This window comes from Diceros bicornis, chromosome 29 (assembly GCF_020826845.1).
Source record: "Diceros bicornis minor isolate mBicDic1 chromosome 29, mDicBic1.mat.cur, whole genome shotgun sequence".
NCBI classification, from domain to species: Eukaryota; Metazoa; Chordata; class Mammalia; order Perissodactyla; family Rhinocerotidae; genus Diceros; species Diceros bicornis.
In genome coordinates this window covers 20,752,573-20,772,755 of record NC_080768.1, presented here as the reverse complement: position 1 = coordinate 20,772,755, position 20,183 = coordinate 20,752,573, and the positions used below count along the sequence as shown (strand labels likewise).

Genomic DNA, 20,183 nt, shown 5'->3' with positions numbered 1-20,183 from the left:
GTCTGAAACTAAAACGTCACCAGCTGGGTTTAACACAGTGTGGAGACGGTAAAAGAGTGAGTCAGTGAACTTGAAGATAGAAAAATTGAAATTATCTAATCTGAAAAATGTGAGCAGTCAAAATTGGGTGTGGGGAGCTTTTCCTTTTGTTAGTGCTTTTATTATATATAACCTTCTTTTTGATAAGATCACTAGGCTGGTAAATCAGAGGAATGCTTGGCCAGAATGTATCTTGATTTTGATAGTGCTTTAAATAAAATTTCTCATGACACAAGATGGAAAAACGTGGACCAGATGACAATATTTAGATGCATTCTTGTTTTTTTTTGGTGAGGAAGATTAGCTATGAGCTAACATCTGTTGCCAATCCTCTTTTTGCTGAGGAAGATGGGCCCTGGGCTAACATGCATGCCCATCTTCCTCTACTTTATATGGGACGCCACTCACAGCATGGCTTGATAAGTAGTGTGTAGGTCTGTGCCCGGGACCCGAACCTGCGAACCCCAGGCCACCAAAGCAGAGCACATGAACTTAACCACTACGCCACCGGGCTGGCCCTGATGCATTAATTCTTGATCTCTGCCACTCTCCCACTGACTTCAGTGCTATAATGGGGGTTTGTATAAAGCTCAATGATAGAAACAGGGAAGGAACACTTACCTATTACTTGCGATTTTTTATTAATTTGCTGTCCTCCTTCACTAGCATATAAACTCCATGAAGGCAGACAATGCAGATTTTTAATCTGTATCTTCCTAGTTGCCAAGACCTGTAATTAGTTCTGCTCTTTGGAATGAAGGCAGGAACCGGGGGAACATGAGGATGAACATGGTGACAAGGAATCCGGGAACACACTATGTTCAGAAATTCAGGCAGGCAGAATGTTAGTTTCATGGAAATCAGTCAGCTGGCAGATGGTCTCAGGTACCACTAGTATTGGAAGCAAGAGTTCAATCTCTTGAGGGTAGTGTTTCTCAAAGTGGTTTAGATCACTTGCTTCAGAATGACCTGGAGTGCTTGTTAAAATGTCAATTTGGGGGCCCAATTCTAGCCTTGCTAAGCCCACATCTCTAAGGATGGGTCTTGGAAATCTACAGGTACCCTAGGCAATTCTTATGTATATAAATTTGAACTACTGTTTATTTTTAGGGGCTGGGGAGCTGGCAGAAGCAAGGAATAGACAAAGTCCTGGGCCGGTTTCACAACCTTGGCACTATTCGCATTTGGGGCTGGATAATTCTTTGTTGTGGGGGGCTGCTGTCCTGTGCATTGTAGGATGTTTAGCAGCATCCCTAGTCTCTAACCCTCTAGATGCCAGCAGCACCCCCTCTCCCAGTTGTGACAAGCAAAAATGTCTTGACATTGCAAAATGTCCCCTGGGAGGAAAAACAGCCCCTGGTCGAGAACCACTGTTTTGGGGGATCAGAGTAGTAAGCATGTTCCCAATCCAAGGATCAGAAGAAGGAGAACATGAGATAGGGGAATGTCCAGCTACTGGAACTGGAGGGCCAAGTTAGGGCTAGATCTACAGCAGGAGTTCCTGTAGAAGGTTGATATTGATAAGGTTGATAAGCTACCTTGCTGTAGATGGGCTATGTAACTCTAGAGTTGATGACAGATGGAATAGAGGCTGAGAACTAGACAGGGTCTGGCAGCCCAGGCCAGGTCTCAATCCCAGCTGTGCATCAGAATCAACATGGAATTGTAAAAACATCCAGATGCCTCAGCCAGTCTCAGTCCTTCTGAAGCAGAATTTCCAGTGGTGAAGTCCAGGCATCTGATACACAACTTGGATCTGGAACGCTCACAGGGTTCGATGACATCTGGAATACTGTGTTCAGGAACTCAGAATGAGACAGGCTAGGAATAAAACAGCCTCAGCAATGCTTAATGTCTGACTCTCTTTAATAGCTCCCATCCCATCCCATAAGTGAGGATGCTTGCATTATATACATACCCATTGTGGCTAAACTGTCCTAAGTGCTCTTCTGCTCCGTTACAGCCTACTTGCTCTTTTGTAAGGTTTCCTGTTACCATCTCATTGCCTAATACCTGATTTCTTCTCTCTGCCCAGCCCCCTTGTTCTGGTATCTGTTTGGCTGTGTGTGACTTGGGCAATATTTAAGACGTAGAATCAAAGCCTTGGTGACTGACTGGATTGGGAGTTCCGAACTTCCTTTTAAAGGTACTGATTAAGTATCTATTGTATCCAGTACAGTCAAGTCGGACGTAAAGCCATAAGATGGATCCCACAAGATGCACAGGAAGCATCAGTTTCATAGAGGAGCACCTCATGCTTTATGACAGGAAATCCAGAAAAGAAAAAAATGCTGTGTCATTTTAAGTGTGAACTCTAAGTTTCATTTCCATGTGAAACACTGCAGTTAACTAAAAAGTACATCCATGGAGAATCTTGATTAAACTTGATTAATTTTGGTTAACCTAGCTACTAGTTCAGCAATAATTCCATAACAGCCCAAGAATTCTGTAAAAACACTTCCACTGATTTATTCAGAAAAAAACAAAAGAAGAAAGAAACAAAACGTCCAGTCATTTGCAGTATCTATCAGCTTTCAATTTGGCTCTCCTGTTTAAACAAAGACAAATAATAAAAATTAGCCCATGAAAACATACCACACAGTCAACTGCTACTAAATATACACTCATGGTTAAAAATTGTTCTCAAGTTTGGTTATTACATTACCACACCATACTTTAATTAAAATTTTACTTTTCAATTTTATGTTTCATACTAAATAACTCTGTTCTTACGAGAGTCTTTTCCTAATCTTTAATAAATGTTGCCTAAGAGCTTTCTGAATTCACAATAGCAATTTTAATTACCTCTGACTTGAAGCATGCCCTAAACTTTTATTTAATAGGGTGGTGATGTTGTCTTTTCATAAGCGATAAAACTTACAGGGCATAGACCTTATTCTATTTCTTTTGAGTCTATATCTTGATTATTTTTTATATATCATTCTTGATTTCTTAGGACTATATACATGCTAATTTGCTCAGCTGGAAAAAATTCTTACAAAATTTACAGACTTCAGGTAACTTGATCAACTAATTAACAGGAAATATACGATTAAGCATTGTCTTATAAAGCAATGTGAAGAAATGTTTTAAGACTAATTTTGCAACATAGGACTTGAATGAGTGGCAGGAGTTTACCAAATTCTCTTTCCATCTGGCACTTATTTGATTTATAGTTGTAAGCTCATAGCTAAACCTTTCTACTCATTTTTTTTTCCTGAGGAAGATTGGCCAGGAGCTAACATCCATTGCCAATCTTCCTCTTCTTTTTTTGTGAGGAAGATTAGCCCTGAGCTAACATCTGCTGCCAATCCTCCTCTTTTTTGCTGAGGAAGATTGGCCCTGGGCTAACATCCGTGCCCATCTTCCTCTACTTTATATGGGATGCCACCACAGCACGGCTTGACAAGCAGTGCGTCGGCCCGCACCCGGGATCCGAACCTGTGAATCCTGGGTTGCCGAAGCAGAGCGCGTGCACTTAACCACCATGCCACTGGGCCAGCCCCTCCAATCTTCCTCTTTTTTGCTTGAGGAAGATTGTCCCTGAGCTAACATCTATGCCAATCTTCCTCTATTTTGTATATGCGACACCGCCACAGCATGGCTTGATGAGCAGTGTGTAGGTCCGCGCCTGGGATCTGAACCTGTGAATCCCGGGCTGCTGAGGCAGAGTGCGTGAACTTAACCACTACGTGACCTGGCTGGCTCCTCTACTCATTTTTTTATGTTGTAAATCTAGGACGTTACTTACCTAAGTAGGAATAGTAATAAATATTAATAATGCGCTATGATAAATATCCTGCACTCTGAATCCAACTTAATAAAAGTGCTTCAATTTCATTTATTTAACTTGTACACTTAGTTATTTTTAAACTGATCTATATATACATTGATCTATCTACTATCTCATTTTTAGGAACCTGTACTACTCTAAGAGAATCCATAGAATTTTGAAATTAGTTAAACTACTTCTTTCTAGCCCTGGTTCTAATAGTTACAAAAAGATGATGGTAAATAAATTTATGAAGTAGTTTCAGTCAAACCTGAATTTCTTACAACAAAATATATAATTACTTAGAATCTGGCTATTTTTAGATATTCTTTTTTGGTGATCTTCTCTAAGACTTATGATGTCCTTTTTAGGCACTATTACCACATTCACAAATTAGAAAGAAAGATAAAAACTTGCGAAAGCTATAGTAACTTAAAAAGAACCTTGGTTTTATATACACCACTTCTATTGGCTATTGAAAATAGTTGGGAATAAGTAAAAATATACCTACCTGTCCAGAAGCATTTCATGCAGAAATCCATCTTTCCGGGCCTTTTTAAGAATTTTACTGTCTTCTTTACTTATTTTAAGTTTGTGGTCTTGGAAGCTCTGAAATTTCTTTCTGTTAAGAAAATATCTTTCTTAAAAAATATCTCAAGCTTTGGTTATACATGTTTACTGATGAACTTACAAATATTTTAAAAGGTTTTCATTTACTTAAAAAAAATCTAATTGTCTTTCTTTAATAACATACAGCTTTTCAACTACAAAGACAAGGTTAGTGCCCACTATCAAGAGGGCAGTTGTCTGGGCAGCTCTTCAAAGCCCCACTTCCACCAGGGAACGTTGGCTGGAGTCCCCTGTGTCCTGCCTATGGAACAGCATGCGGCTGGCATCATGTACCGACAAGTTACAGCCATCCTGTTAATGAACAGGGAGAACAGACTAACCCGAGTGACTTCACCTTTGAAAGCTAGCAGGATAATTAGGAAAACTGAAGCCTTGACAAAAGAAAAGCATTCAGCTCAGTGCTCTGTCCTACAGGCTACATTATGTTGCCTCTTCTCGTCCTTCAGGTATTTTATTTTAGACGCCTTGAGAAGCGCTTCACTGACAAAATCTGTAGATCTAAAAGGAAAAGAATACGTACACATAATTGATTTCACACTGTTTGACATTTCCTTTGTCTTCTTCTGGAATATCATCTTTTTTCTTAGTTTCTCTTTCAGCACAAGATCTAATCTGGATATTGGAGATGAGAATCCAACAGGTTACACATTTATCTTTCCCCTTCCCCACTTTACTTATTACACAAGAACATTCTAGGTGATTTCTTAGGCAAAAGAAGAAAACAATTAACATAGCAATTAGATCCAGAAAAAGACAGGTTCTAGACATGTGTTTTTATTTTTATATACATAATTTATATAAATAATTGCCATTATATGTTTCTCTAGAGCCACTGCATCAGAAACACTATAGAGAAAATTATTTGAAAAACATTTTACAGATCAGATCCTGCTGAGCAATTAGGCGATAATTTAACTAATTTAACTTTGGCCTCAAAGTAAATACAGTAGGATCAAATTATCCCTGGCAGTGTTTATTTTATAACATTGAAAGTTTAAGATAGTAGCTATTTTCCTTTGCATGGGCTATGACCAAATGCATTAACACTTTTAACACAATTGGTTTTTTTTTGTGAGGAAGATTAACCCTGAGCGTTAACATCCATGCCAATCCTCTTTTTGCTGAGGAAGACTGGCCCTGGGCTAACATCTGTGCCCATCTTCCTCCACTTTATGTGGGACACCGCCACAGCATGGCCGGACAAGTGGTGCATCGGTGCGCGCCCGGGATCTGAACCCAGGCCGCCAGCAGCAGAGCTCGCACACCTAACTGCGACGCCATGGGGCCAGCCCCCACAATTTGTTTTTACCTAATTGGAATCCACCCCTTTCAAATCCTCCTTAAGTTTTGACAGATATTTACTATCACATGTCATAAACTAATTGATACTGATACAGCAATTAGGATCAACTGAGTAGGGCAAGGAAGGGGACAGAATTCAGGCCCGTGGAACTGGCAATTTGCAACCCAAAGGACCTACAAGTCCCAAGTGATCTCTGTGGCTCCAAGACTGCTTAGAAAGTGGTGACAATAATGAGAGTGCCAACAATATGCGTGCAACAGTTTTGGTTAGAGGAGTTGTAGAAGACCTGGGAGATTCATGGCTGGGGCCCGTGACAACACTACAATACTGCTTTTAGCAGGAGGGAATGTGTTCTGGTAGATAAGGCTGGGCCATAACAGTGGATGGCTGACAGACTATCAGAGCCTGCGATGTACAAGGCAAGGCGGAAAGAGTCCTGGATTATCACTGCTCAGAGTTCCAGGTGCTTGACTAACCAAACAGACCCAGGGAAATTTGCAGTTACTTCATATAAACACGGCTGTAATTAATGATAAATACAGCATAGTGTTTTTTTTTCTGTAGAAGTGCAACGTAATGCAGCTGCATTGTCTGTCTTCAACAACCATGCTTTTATAATGTAATGCACATGCAAAATAAACATGATACGATAACACTAAATATAAATAAAATTTAAAATATGTGAGTCAGAAATCCATCATCATTTTTCTAATGACCTGTTTCCTGAGAAGCAGTGTGGTGTGGAATGTAAGAGTAGTTTCTAGAGTCACTTCGGCCTGGGTACACATCTCCTCTCTACCACATCGAGCTGTGTGACTTTCATGAAGTGACTGATCAAAACAGGTGAGGGTGTAAGGAGGGTAAAGGCTGTTTCCCGTCTGTAAAGTTAAGATAATAATTATTCTCTCACAGGAACATTATGAAGAATAAAGAAGACGATACAGGGCCTGGCCCCATGGCCTAGTGGTTAAGTTCGGCATGCTCCGCTTTGGCGGCCCAGGGTTCGGTTCCCAGGCACGGATCTACACCACTTGTTGGTGGCCGTGCTGTGGCGGCGACCCACATACAAAATACAGGAAGACTGGCCACAGATGTTAGCTCAGGGTGAATCTTCCTCAGGAAAAACAAAAAAAAGATGATGATGCATGTGCTGCATTCAGGAGAGTGCCTGCAGGTACCGGCTTTAGTTTTGTTTATGTAATTGAAAAATGTCATGACTAATGTTTTTCAAAAAAAAACAAAAGAAAATCTAAGTTTTAGATTTGAAATCATTTGAGACTGGCAATGAAATTATTTGAGACTGGCCATTTGAGAAAACTATGGAAGATAACAGTGAAATTCCTAATTCCTGTGTTGTTTAAAGTGGTATTTCTTTCTCCATCAATCAATTCCAAATGATGAAATAAAGAGTTACTGGTATTATGATTTAAAAAGATTAGTGATATTTTTCACAATAAAAAGAATACTAAAAGACTGTAAAACTGAGTATTATGAAAATCGAGAACATTTTAAAAATAAAATCAAATATGTGACATGAAATTTAACACGAAGCATGTACAGATACTTGATAGATACTTTTAAATTATACTGGTAGTAGAAAAAAACTGTAACAGATTTTTATGCTTTATTTATAAGGATTAAGATCACTTTATAAAAGGCATTTTTTTCCCCCCATTTCTTTGCGCCTTCCACTCCGGCCCTCCTTAATGCATTACACACAGCAAATGTGGATCAGACTAGCTGGAACCTGTGACTCCCCAAGAAAGAAATGAGGTAAGGTTCTGAATTCTCAGTACTGGGATGGGATGCCAAGAAAAATAAAAATTATGCATCAAGAAGACAGTAGTTATTCTTTAGACTCAGCCTGGTGTATGTTTTTCATTAAAGATAAGTGACTTAATTTGTTAAGCTTAAAAAATTAAGCCTTAAAGGCCTTCATCAAATTCCACCTGATTTATCTACTTTGCAATTTTAATTAGAATTTTATCTTGATATGGAGATGTCTGTACAACTTTTACAATGAAGTAAAACGAAGAACAAGATTAGGGAATTCAGCCTGGAATAAGGAACTTTTATTTCCAGCTTAATGACTGATATCAAATTAAAGAACATTTGTTTTACGTGCTTCATGTTTCTCCTCATGTAAAGAAGACTTTTACAGGCCGGCCCGGTGGCTTAGCTGTTAAGTGCACGCACTCCGCTACTGGCGGCCTGGGTTCAGATCCTGGGCGCGCACCGATGCACTGCCTCTCCGGCCATGCTGAGGCCGTGTCCCACATACAGCAACTAGAAGGATGTGCAGCTGTGACATACAACTATCTACTGGGGGGCTTTGGGGAGTAAGAGGAGGAGGACTGGCAATGGATGTTAGCTCAGAGCCGGTCTTCCTCAGCAAAAAAAAGATGAGGATTAGCACGGATGTTAGCTCAGTGCTGATCTCCCTCAAAAAAAAAAAAAAAAAAAAAAGCAGACTTTTACTTATTCATCAAAAGATCCAGAATTTGAGGGCTAAAGCTCTGAAGTTCTGCTATGACTTTTATATATTTTATATAGTGACTAGCAACATAGACGCTCAAGTATTAAAGTAACATTCCCATACATGTTGGTGGGAGTATAAGTTAGCACAAGCCCTCTGGAGGGCAATCTGGCAGTATCTAATGACACTACAAATGCATATACCCCTTGACCCTGTAATTCTGCTTCTGGGGATTTCTCCTCAGGTATGCTTGCACACCTAACAAAACAATGCATATTCAAGTTCTGTGCTGCAGCATTGTCTGTGAGAGCAAAAGCCTGGAAATAATCTAAATTTCCATTTATAAGGAACTGATTAAATAAATTATGCCACATCCCTAAAATGGAATATTATGTAGCTGTTAAAAGAAAAGAGAGATAACTTTCTACATAATGATAAGGGAAAATCTTCAAGATACAATGTTAAGGGAAAAAACTGAGGTCTAAAAGAGTGTGTACAGGAGGTTAACTTTAGTGTAAAGAAGTAGAAAATTACAAACATTCATATTTTTATAAAGAAACTTTAGAAGGCTATAGAAAGATGAGAGACATATGCTTACATTTATATGCTTATATTTTTAAAATTTTGAACCACGTGAATGAATCATCTATTTAAAAAATTAAATTTTAAAATGCAGTCAAGAAAAAAAAGAAAACATAGGCCTAAAAAGCATGTGGAACTACGCAGAAAAAGATACTAATGCATGGAGATAATAGCAAGGTAGCTCATAAATGTAGTAATTTCTCTACCACGTGGTACAAACAAGCCATCAGTTATGGGATTTATAATTAAAAATAAAGCTTATTTGGAGCATAGTATAAAAACCTATGAATTAAATCTTTCAAGTGATACTAAATGATTCAACATTTTAGAGAGACGTAGGCACATCACGTATGTGACAGGTAGTAGTCTATAGAAAAATGTCCTGATTACCTTTATCATTTCTTCTTCTCCTGCTGTTTTACTTTTTGCTTCTATATCGCCTGCTTCATTGCATCTAATAAAGCAGCTATTGGAGGCCAATAAAGCCATTTTACCCTAAACAAAACAAAATAACAACAAAATACAGTTATGAGAATAGATGCAAAAGAATTCTTAAGTCTCGAGACCAAATTATTTTTCCCCCCGAAACTAAAGGTAATCAGGAAAAAAGAATCTGGAGAAAACCTGAAAAAAAAAAAAAATATAGAAAAGAAAACCAAAATCACCTATAATCTTACTACTCAAGGATAACTGGTAATAAATATTTTTAGTATGCACAATAATTTACTCAAACAGTAGTGTCTTAAGTAAAATTTTTCTCTATGATTAGAAAATACATTTGGTGCTTTTGAATTTACTGCTCAGAACCTTAAGAATCAATGTCTGAGGGACTTTTTAATTTTTTTTTTCTGAGGAAGATTTGCCCTGAGCTAACATCTGCTGCCAATCTTCCTCTTTTTGTATGTGAGCCGTCGCCACAACATGGCCACTGACAGATGAGTGGTGAGGGTCTGTGCCCAGGAACTGAACTCGGGCCGCCAAGGTGGAGTGTGCCGACCTTAACCACTCTGCCACCGGGGCTGGCCCATCAAGGTCTGAGGGACTTTTGTGTGTGGAAAGAAATGTTCATACTCTTTTTAGTTGTTTAATGCTCAATGTATTATACTCATTCTAAAAAACAAAACTTTGAAAACTAATTTTCTTGTGTATCTAAATCTAGATTATAGATTTGATTAAATTCCCCTAACAAATACAAGGTTTAATTATAACTTGTATACAGTTGACTCTTTTGGAAAACTTTGAATACCTTAAACATCAGGAAAAAAATTCACAAATACAATCATTACAAAATGTCTTGTTACAAAAGTGCTAATGACATGGATTTAATTTAATTTCCATTTCAAGGTGGCAAGGGCTGGGTTTTCTGTCACCTGGATGACTCTCGGTGAGCCTGGATATAGCTGTATAGTCCAAGGAGATTTAAACCTGTGCTGCCGATCATTCGGCTCAGTCTCTTTTGGCAATAAAGTTTTACCTGCTACATCAGGGACTTTTAAGTCTCTCTTTATTTAAATCTAAATTATTAAAACTTAGCATCTTCCCCAAAAAATAAAGTGAAATGAATTTCTCTAGAGTTCTGTATAAGTGGTAGTATGTGACTCACACCCTGGTCTTATGATATACTGGTTTTTTCTGTTGATATAATTTTTATCATAAGTATCTCATTATAGTGGGAGGATCATCTAGAAGGGGTTATAACCTATTAGTGGGTCATAAAATCAATTTAGTGGGTCATGACCAGTACTGAAAAAAAAAGACACAGAAAGAGAGGTAAAATAGAATAGAAAATATCAGAGTGCACAACACATAGATAAGTAAGTATCGTTAAGTACAACTTTTGCTTTAGTTATACATATGTGTGTACTGGGCTGCAATGTAAAAATGTTTTTCTCACTGGATTGGGGTCAAAAAAGTTTGAAAGTTATTGACCCAGAGATTTTTACCCTAGGGGATGAAGGAATGAGTCTAAGTTAATTCCTGTTTTTGGGGGGATGCTTGGCTAATTTATCATCTTGGAAAACACAGTTGGATCCTCTTTTGAATTCGTTATTGTATATTACCACTCGTGCTTATAGCACTTACATCTACACAACTACCAAACTCCTCTTCCTGGTGCCCACTGGTCCTTCCTGTTCTTGATGTAGTATCTACTTTTCAGAGATTGTTTAGCTCTCCTATATTTTTGTTCAATCTTATTGCTTACACAAACAGAAAAAGGAACTTATGTATTCTGAATAAACAGACACAGACCTAACAAAAAAAATACCCATATATTGCGAATTGCCTACTTATTAAAATTAATAAAAATCAATGTCTTCTTTCTTTTGTATTAAAACTTTTTGTACACTATTTGCTTTTCCCTTTGAGTTTCATTATGAATGCAAAGATGTTTACAGACTAAATTGATTTCAATGAACCATCACTATGATTGTTTATTATTTCATGTACAAACTGTCACAACCTGGCCAGTGGCCATCTCCTTAGGCTTACTCCATTGTCCTCTTACCACAGTCCCTAAAGTTTTTGAAAGCATCCATCATTTCTGCTAATAAGAAGATATTCCTGAACTGTTTTCCTGCCCTAGCACGTAAAATTCGTTATCCTGTGAGGAGTCCTGGTTCTTTAATGAAAAATGAGAGACCTAAATCTAGGCACTCAGGGTGTACAGAAATGACAGTGGACAAAAGTACTACTGCTATTTTTGTTGCACATTTTTTGAGATCTTTAAAGTTATGGGTTCATATCGTGTTTTTTCCAATTTAATGCATTATATTATTACACTTTACTTTTTTTGTTTTTTTAGAATATATGCTCTCAGTGACTGTTAAAGACTTTCTCTTACATTGACAGGAAGCTTTTATAAACAATAATAGCACTTACATCTTGAAAGACTGGCTCCCATTGTTCTCTTGGTCCAATTGCATCTGAACGCCCAACAACAAGTCCATCTGAGTTTATACCAAGGTATTTTCCATAGCCAGACTTCAGGGCAATTCTCCAGATTAATAAAATAGATAAATGTTAAAAACTGAGAGAAAGAAAATTAAATATGGAACATAAAAATAATGTGTATGTGTGTGCATGTAAAAATTCAGACTAGCCATAGTCCAAATTCAAAAGCCACAAGTGACTAGTGGCTACCATATCGGATGGTGTAGTTTTATATATACAATTTTATATTCTGCTTTTTAATACAAGCATTATATATTATGTAGCAAACATTTTCCAAATTCATTATTCTTCAAATACACTACTTTTAATGGATATATAATGTTCTATTATAGACGTATTAAAATTTATTTTTTCTGCTATTATAAATAGTGCTGCTGTTATCTTTTCTGTATGTAAAATTGCTGATTTATTCTTAGAAGATATTCCTAGAAGGGAAATTATTGGACCAGAGAGTATGAACTTTAAAGCTCCTATTACATGCTGTCAAACTGCTTTCCAGAAAAAATTTCTATCAACTTACATTCTCACCTCAAATTAAAAGACTATCTTTTTACCATAGATCTGCTAACATTACACCTTTAAAAAAAAAAAAAATTAGAAAATCTGATATGGGAAAAGTAGTAACGCATTTTATTATTGTGAGTGACATTTGTACTTCTTTTCTTTTCCTTTTTAGTTTAAATTATCTTTTTGTCCATTTTTCTATTAGGGTCTTATTGTTTTTCTTAATGTTATAAATCCTGTACATACATACAAAGAGTAAAAACTCATTCCCTATTAAGGCTGTTGCAAATATTCTCATTTGTCTATTTATTTTGTTTATAATGTTTTTAGTTTTCAACTGTAAAGAAGTTTGTGTTTATTAATTTGTCTTCTGCTTTTATTCTTTAAAAGTCTTTCACCATACTTATTGGCCATTCAAAGAAAGTATAAAAATAATCATCTTAATGTGATTTTTTAAAGAAAAAATATGATTTCTAATATTTTAACTTACCAATCCCCTGTGATGCCAAGACACTGACTTTATACTCATTTATAGGTTAATCATAATACAAATCATTATCATGTTGATGTAGCCAATTACTATAACACTGAAATTCAATTTCCATATCTAATACCCCAAATATCATTCTGTACTTCTGCACTGTGAGAATGAAAATGGTCTGCTTATAAAATGATAGTAAAAATAGTGAGTAAAATATTCTTGTGGTCTTTGTGACTATAGCAGTCTCTGCTGGTTTCAACAATATTCCTTTCTTCTATCCTCCTATTGGTCTCTTGACTTCTGACCTGTCAGTTTATACATCATAGCAACATCAGATCAGGTTTTGTCTTATGTCTGTTTTCTTCACATGATCTTTCTAATCTCTATCTTATTTGGTCTGTGACATTATTAATCTTCATTTTTTCCAACATTGTATTATATATTGCTAGGAATCATAATGTATGCTTGTATCTGGAGCTTTAATTCTCTTTTAAAGACACAGTTATTGCAAATGAAATTTAATAATACCTAAATATCTACTGGTTATATAAATAACATTATACTTTAAAAATGTCAAAAAATACACTTTTCAAAAAAAATTGCTTTGCTTTTTAAACCAAAATTACTTTGTGGGCTTAAGTTAGCTAGATATCAGAATTTTTTAATGCATGAAATTAAATTAAAAAATAAAAGGTTTTAATTATAGTTCAATTCAAGCTTACCTGGAATCAGACAATTTGACAGCTGTAAATTGTTCTGGAGGACTAGGGCCCTCATCAACTACAGGAGAAAAAACATTTTGAAATAAATTTGACATTTGTCGTAAATGAACATGTAAAGATATTCTTTAGCTTTAAAAAAATAGCTTTTTTCTTTTAAAATTAAATGTAAGAATATTATGATATTATGATATAACTGTACACAGTATTCATAGTATCAAGATCTATTTTATCTTCTTATAACTAGAGTGTTAGCTTTATATACTTAAGAAGATAGGGCAGCATGATGCTTATTTAGTCATTTCCAGGATATTTTCTCTTTGTGTTTTAAAATGTAGTACATAGACAAATAAGCACTTAATATTTAAAAAACTAAATGCTTTAATTTATTCAAGGGAAGGCCATTCAGATCAAAATATACTGCTTTTTATCTTCTAATTACTTCATATCCCATTAGTGCTTCTTCTGACGGGCTAAAAGTATGAGAAAACTGCACATTGTTAACGATGCTCCAGGTTAGTTTTGGCAAAAGGTCTGAAGAATAAAGGAATTCAAAGCTTTGACTCAACCAGGTTTCTTTCTGTTTCCACTTATTATTTCAATTATTCATGTTGTTTTTGATTTCCAGCACTACTCTTCTAGACTATATGGCATGTTTTCAAATGCTTATACTGGAATCAGGGAGTTGCCAAGAACTGGTCAATACTGAGGAAGGAAAAGTGGAGGAGTCAAATGCAGTGGGTTCGTTCCTTTGGAATATGCTTGAGATTAGTTAGAATTGGGCCTGAGTGAACAAACGTCATGAAATGTACACTTGAAGTGGCCTTTCCCCTTCCATCGCTTCCCCCAGACACAAACCTTCCTTATGTGGAGCTCCCAGTGTAAAGAGTCCATTGTCAAGTGCATGTATGTAGGTTCCTTTATCCATTTCAATTGCTATGGTTCCTGAAATTTCACCAAAGTTTGTTACTGTCCACCAGATTCCTAAAAAATAAAATCAGTATTTAAAATTTATATTTTAGATTTGAGACAAGGTTTTTACTTGTTGCTATTGTTATAACTTACTTTCTAAAAACTTTTTATTTTGCAGTTGTAAGTAATACAGAGAGATCTCATATATCCTTACTCACTTTCTCCCAAAGGTAACATCTTGCATAACTTTGATATTGACAGTACAATATCAAAACCAGGACACTGACATTAAAACAATCCATGAATTTAATAATGCCTCACGCTACAAGGTCAACATACAGAAATCAACTGTTCATCTATATACTAACAACAAACAATTGGAAAATAAAATTTTAAAATTCTATTTACAGTAGTGTAACATTATGAAATACTTAAGAATTTAAAAAAGATGAGTAAAACTGCTACATTGAAAACTGCTGAGAGTCAATTGACTGGGGAGTGGATTCTCCCCAGATGATCTAGATTCAATACAATTCTCCCAGAAAATCCAAAAGGCTTTATTGTAGAAAGTGATAAATTTATTATAAAATTTATATGGAAATGCAAAGGATCTAGAAGACTGAAAACAATCTTGAAAAAGAAGTATCAAGTTGGAGGAATCACACCACCTGATTTCAAGACTTTATTAAGTGACAGTAATCAAGACGAATACATCAAAAGAATAACAGACAAATCGATGGAACAAAGAGAGTCTAGAAATAGACCAATACATATAAAGTCAATTGATTTTTGCCAAACATACCAAAGAAGCTTAACAGGGAAAGGAGAGTCTATTCAACAGTGGTGCTGGAACAAGTGGATATCAACACGAAAAAAAACCAGAAGGAACCTTGACTCCTACCTCACACCATACCAAAAATTAACTTGAGATAGGTCATAGACCTAATGTAAAAAACAAAACTATGAAGCCTCTAAAAGAAAATGTAGAAGAATATCTTTGTGACCTTTAGGGTAAGCCAAGATCTCTTAGATTGGAGAAATCAGGTGGTAGCTATAATAGAAAAAAAAAAATTGGGATTTATAAAAATAAAAAACTTATGCTTATCAAAAAAACACCAAAAAAAAATTAAGAAAATGAAAAGTCAGGGGCTGGCCCAGTGGTGTAGTGGTTAAGTTCACGCGCTCTACTTTCACGGCCTGGGGTTCGCAGGTTCAGATCCCAGCACAGACCTACGCACCGATCATCAAGCCATGCTGTGGTGAGGTGTCCTACATATAAAGTAGAGGAAGATGGGCACGGATGTTAGCTCAGGGCTCACCTTCCTCACAAAAAAAGCAAATAAATAAAAAAAAAAAGAGGAGGATTGGCAACAGACGTTAGCATAGGGCTAATCGCCCTCACACACACACAAAAACAAAGAGAAGAAGAAAGAAAACGAAAAGTCAAACCATATACTGAGAGAAAAGACTGATAAAAGCATTTTAATACTTTCCTTGTTGGAGTGTAAAATGATACAACCACTTTAGACAATTTTTGCTAGTTTTTTTAATATAGTTAAATATTCATCTATCCTTTGACATAGCAATTTCACACCTAGATATCTACCCAAGATATTTACCCTAATTTTAGAAGTGTTGATTTGCTGTTTCAAAAAAAAGTGAGATCTTCTAGAACATTACCTTTATACCGTCTCATATAAAATGTAAAGGAGCCATAATTTATGAAATTCCAAAATGAAACCTGCCCAGTTTTAAAAGAGAAATAAATTGCTTTAAAGTATAGGTGTGGAAAGGATAGAAGGACTAATAGAAAACAGGCTGGTTAAGTGTGTTTGGGTCAGTTTATTTCTGGTACCATTTACAGGCTACCTTGGAGTTCTGTTTTGTTTAATTAAGATTTTCACTCATTTCACAGTACACAAAATAATTATTTTTTACTGTGAATATATTTCTTTTAGGGATATACAAATCACTGGCTTCTACAATTAAAATATTCAAAGAAAATAATTTTTAAAATACATTTGGTTAAACAATATTTATATCAGGCCTTTAAAATTATGTATCAGAGTCTCTGGGCTATTAAGTAGTCTAATGGTGTCTATTAAATCATGGAGCTATGTCTACTCTCTCCTGTGCTTTGTTGTGACAATGAAGAAAAGGCAGCAGTGACGTCTACTGTGTTAAGACAATGACAGGAATCCTCAACTGTCAATAATACTGGAGCATTTTAAGATAAATATGAATAGGTCGTAAAATCCTTGTACTTTCTTTTTACCACTTATCTCTAACTAGAAAAGTATTTTTAAAGGGATCTCAATCAATGTTAACTTTTCTCAGAATAAAGTATAGAAAACTGACTCACCAACGATATCAAGTTGGGTTTCTTCATCGTCTTCTCTTTTTCTTTTCTTCTCTTTGTTCTTTTTCTTCTTGCTACAGGAGATAATTTGTATAAATCAGTTTAGGTATATTTTTTGCATATTAAGTATCATGAGATGGAATCTTAGAAGAATCTTTTAAGCTGTACATTGATTTAGAAATTATTGATTTATAATGATTTACACTGATATACCTCTTACTTCTAATATTGAGAAGTTGCTTCTGATCCTATAAATGGGTTATAGTTAAGGGCACAGACTCTGGAGCCAGACTGCCTGGTTTTAAACCCTGATTCTGTCACTTAGCTCCGTGATTTTTGGAAAAGCTACTTCATCTCTCTGTGACGCAGCTTCCCCACCTATAAGATGAGGATAAAAATTTAACCCAACCCTGAAGGTTACTGTGAGGATTAAGAGTCAATATGTACCTTCCTACGTTGCTGGTGAGAATGTAAAATAGTGCAGCTGCTCTGGAAAATAGTTGGGGCTCCTCAAAAAGTTAAACAGAGTTACCATATGACCTAACAATTCTACTCCTTGTAGAACATTCATAGCAGCATTATTCATAATAGCCAAAAAGTGGAAACAACCCAAATGTTCATCGATGAATGGATAAACAAAATGTGGCATACCCATACAACGCAATATTATTCAGCCATAAAAGGAATGAGTACTGATTCATGCTACCAAATAGGTGAACCTTGAGAATATTATGCTAAGTAAAAGCAGCCAGATATAAAAGGCTGCATATTCCATTTATATGAAATATTCAGAATAGGCAAATTCATAGAGACAGAAAGTAGATCAGCGGTTGCCAGGGACTATGGGAAAGGGAGAATGGTGAGTGACTGCTTAATGGGTAAGGGGTTTACTTTTGAGGTGAGAAAAATGTTCAGCAACTAGATAGTGGTGAACCTTGTGAATATACTAAAAACCACTGAAATCTACTTTAAAAGAGAGAATTTTAAGGTATATGAATTATATCTCAGTAATAAAAAAAATCCCAAGGGTGATATAAAAAAGTTAATATGCCAAATGCTTAGAACAGTTCTTGGCACCTAGAAAGTGCTACATGTGTGTGAATTATGATCGACAGTTAGGATAATCATAAGAAGACACACTTGTTTGCGCTTTCATCGTAAAGTACGTTTTCGGAAGCTGACTCTTCTCTCCCTCTGGTAAGTTCAGACAATACAAATTTCAGATTTATTGAGGATAGATTCCTCATGATGTCAGACCCCCACACAGCATTCTTAAGGGCAGTGGCTTCAGTTTGCTCCTCGACATTTTCTTTCCATCTCACCTAAAAGTACCAAAAACTCTGTTTATCACTGAGACCGGGAGGAAATGCTCTATATTTGTATGAACAATCAACTCCGAGCAAACCTACCAGTCAAAAAAGTGGTGGGAATATGAGTGGACAGATACCTTTTCCTAAAAACCTAATAATCATAAATCACCACGACTTCCTCCTTGCATTTGGCTCTACTTATTCACTGGACGTGCTATCTCATTTCATCCTCATAACAATCCTTTTACAGTATCATTACTTCCACTTTATGAATGAGAAAACATAAGCTCAAAGATATTAATGAGCTTGCCGCAAGTCACAACGTTAGTAACTGGTAGAGTCCAGATTTCGAGCCTACATCTCTATCGAAATTCACATCAGCAAATTGCATTAAAAAATTAAGAATTTTTATTTGGGGGGGCATGGTGAAAATAATTATCCCCAATAAAGGATACGACCTAGGTCATCAGACTAATGCCGACCCACCATGCCGAGGTGTGGAGGGCGGCCTCATCAGACGCCCCGAACTGTCTCCCGGGTATTGGTCTCGCTCCCCCGCCTCCCCCCTTTTCAGGGCGGACAGCTAGGACACGTCTCCGCGGCCCGTCTGCCCGGCTCTGTAGCGCCGCCGGGAACCGAGTCGCCCCCTCCGCCCACCGCGGACGAGAGGCCGCGCCCAGGGCTGGGGGCCCACGCGACGGCTCCCGGGAGCCCCGGCGCGGGGCTGGGGTCGGGGGGGACGGCGGACTGTCAGCAAAGAGCGGCAGGGTCGCCCGCACGAACTGACCTCTTAGCCTTGGTTCCCTTGAGCACGAGTTTGGTGGACTTCACATACGAGTACTCGGCCATGGTTCTGGGGACACTTCTGTATCAAGACGCGGGAGCTGGCTCAGGACAAAATACCTCCACTGGAGCACGAACGGGCGAGGAAGGCCCAGAAACTGACACGGACTACGGACTCCCTGCCAGCGTACGCAACCGCGGGAGCGGACGTGTCTGCTGAATCCCTGCTCTTTTTCATCGCAACACTGCGGCCCAAGAAAAGGGTTCTACTTCCTGTTTACCGTCCCGGACTACGGCACCCGCAGAGGGCCGAAATACATCAGCGTTCTTTTGCTGGGTCTCGACAACTCCTGACTGGCAGGGCGTCTCTAAAGGTGAGCCGGGAGACGCGCCCTCTGGCGGACGCGGCGGGGCTAACAGCCGTGGTTTGCGTCTCGAGCCTCTCTTGAGATAGCCTCCCGCTAGCTCTCGGGAGGGGGCGACAGTTTGATCAGCCGGAGGATGAAGGGCTCAATCAACCCCCCCCCGGGGCCGTGCTGCAAGCAGCGGCCTGGGCCTGACCGCCCCGCGCGGGGCCGGGTAGCTGAGTAGCACAGCGCGTTACCGGGCCTCGGACACCTTTACAAGCCATTTCAATACCATACAAGTTTATGGTATTGTTGTGACTAGGGAGACTTGAGTGATGTACAGGAAACGATTAAGGAATAAAATACAAGATAACTAAGTGACAAAATTTGGGCCGCAGATGTCACAAGTGCTGTAGGAATTCGGGTGCAGGTTGACACTGAAAGCTAATGTAATCAGAGAAGTCTTGCTGCAGAGAGCGGGTCTTGAGAGAGGTTTCACAGCCTAAGTCACCTGAGTATTTCTCGTGCCCGCTGCAATCTCTTCAACAGTTTTATAATTCATCTCCCTGATTCCATTTTCTCCCCCTTCCAAACCACCTTCTATAGTGCTACCTGAGGGATCTTTCTAAAGGAATAGCTGATCATTATTCCCCAACTATTTCCCTAACGTCTGTTAAAGGCAGCCTATTGCTTTCGGGAGGGAAAATCCTAGCATCATTTAATAAGCTATTGATGATCTGACGGCTTTTCCTGCCACTGTATCCCTGCCATCTTAGTTCTGGTCACACTAAATGATGGGAAATGTTCGAATTCTCTGTGTTTGCTTCTGCTGCCTGGAATGCTTCACTTTCCTCTCACTCTCCTCACTTGGCCGGTGTTTTCACCCTTTAAGACTAACTCAGGCATCATTTCTTCCAAAAACTCATCTTTGAATGACCTCCTGTTTCTCCCCAAATATCTTGCATTTCTCATTGTATAGCTTAATTGTGTGCATTTTTAGGGCAGGAACCGTAG

The 20,183-nt window shown here is 37.7% G+C and overlaps 1 protein-coding gene across 1 annotated transcript; it reads right to left on the bottom strand.

Moving 5' to 3' along the window:
• Positions 1–2,483: 2,483 nt before the first annotated feature.
• On the bottom strand, positions 2,484–19,085 carry FRG1 (FSHD region gene 1). Its single transcript, XM_058525032.1, has 9 exons — positions 18,827–19,085; positions 16,733–16,803; positions 14,317–14,442; positions 13,462–13,519; positions 11,683–11,797; positions 9,193–9,297; positions 4,962–5,053; positions 4,323–4,433; positions 2,484–2,587 (listed from the first exon to the last, which is right to left on the bottom strand). Exons 1-9 carry the CDS (start codon positions 18,886–18,888, stop codon positions 2,551–2,553), a joined length of 777 nt encoding a protein of 258 aa, XP_058381015.1. The 5' UTR covers positions 18,889–19,085; the 3' UTR covers positions 2,484–2,550.
• Between the last annotated feature and the right edge of the window lie 1,098 nt (positions 19,086–20,183).

What these genes read in the sequence shown, in the direction of transcription:
- FRG1 (XM_058525032.1), bottom strand. Translation starts at nt 18,888, where the DNA reads ATGGCCGAGTACTCGTATGTGAAGTCCACCAAACTCGTGCTCAAGGGA. An exon ending in GAGAAGAAGAAATGATAAAG is followed by an intron (nt 5,054 to 9,192) that starts GTAATCAGGACA and finishes TCCAATATCCAG; the next exon opens with ATTAGATCTTGTGCTGAAAG. An exon ending in CAGTGTGAAATCAATTATGT is followed by an intron (nt 4,434 to 4,961) that starts GTACGTATTCTT and finishes TTTTCTTAACAG; the next exon opens with AAAGAAATTTCAGAGCTTCC.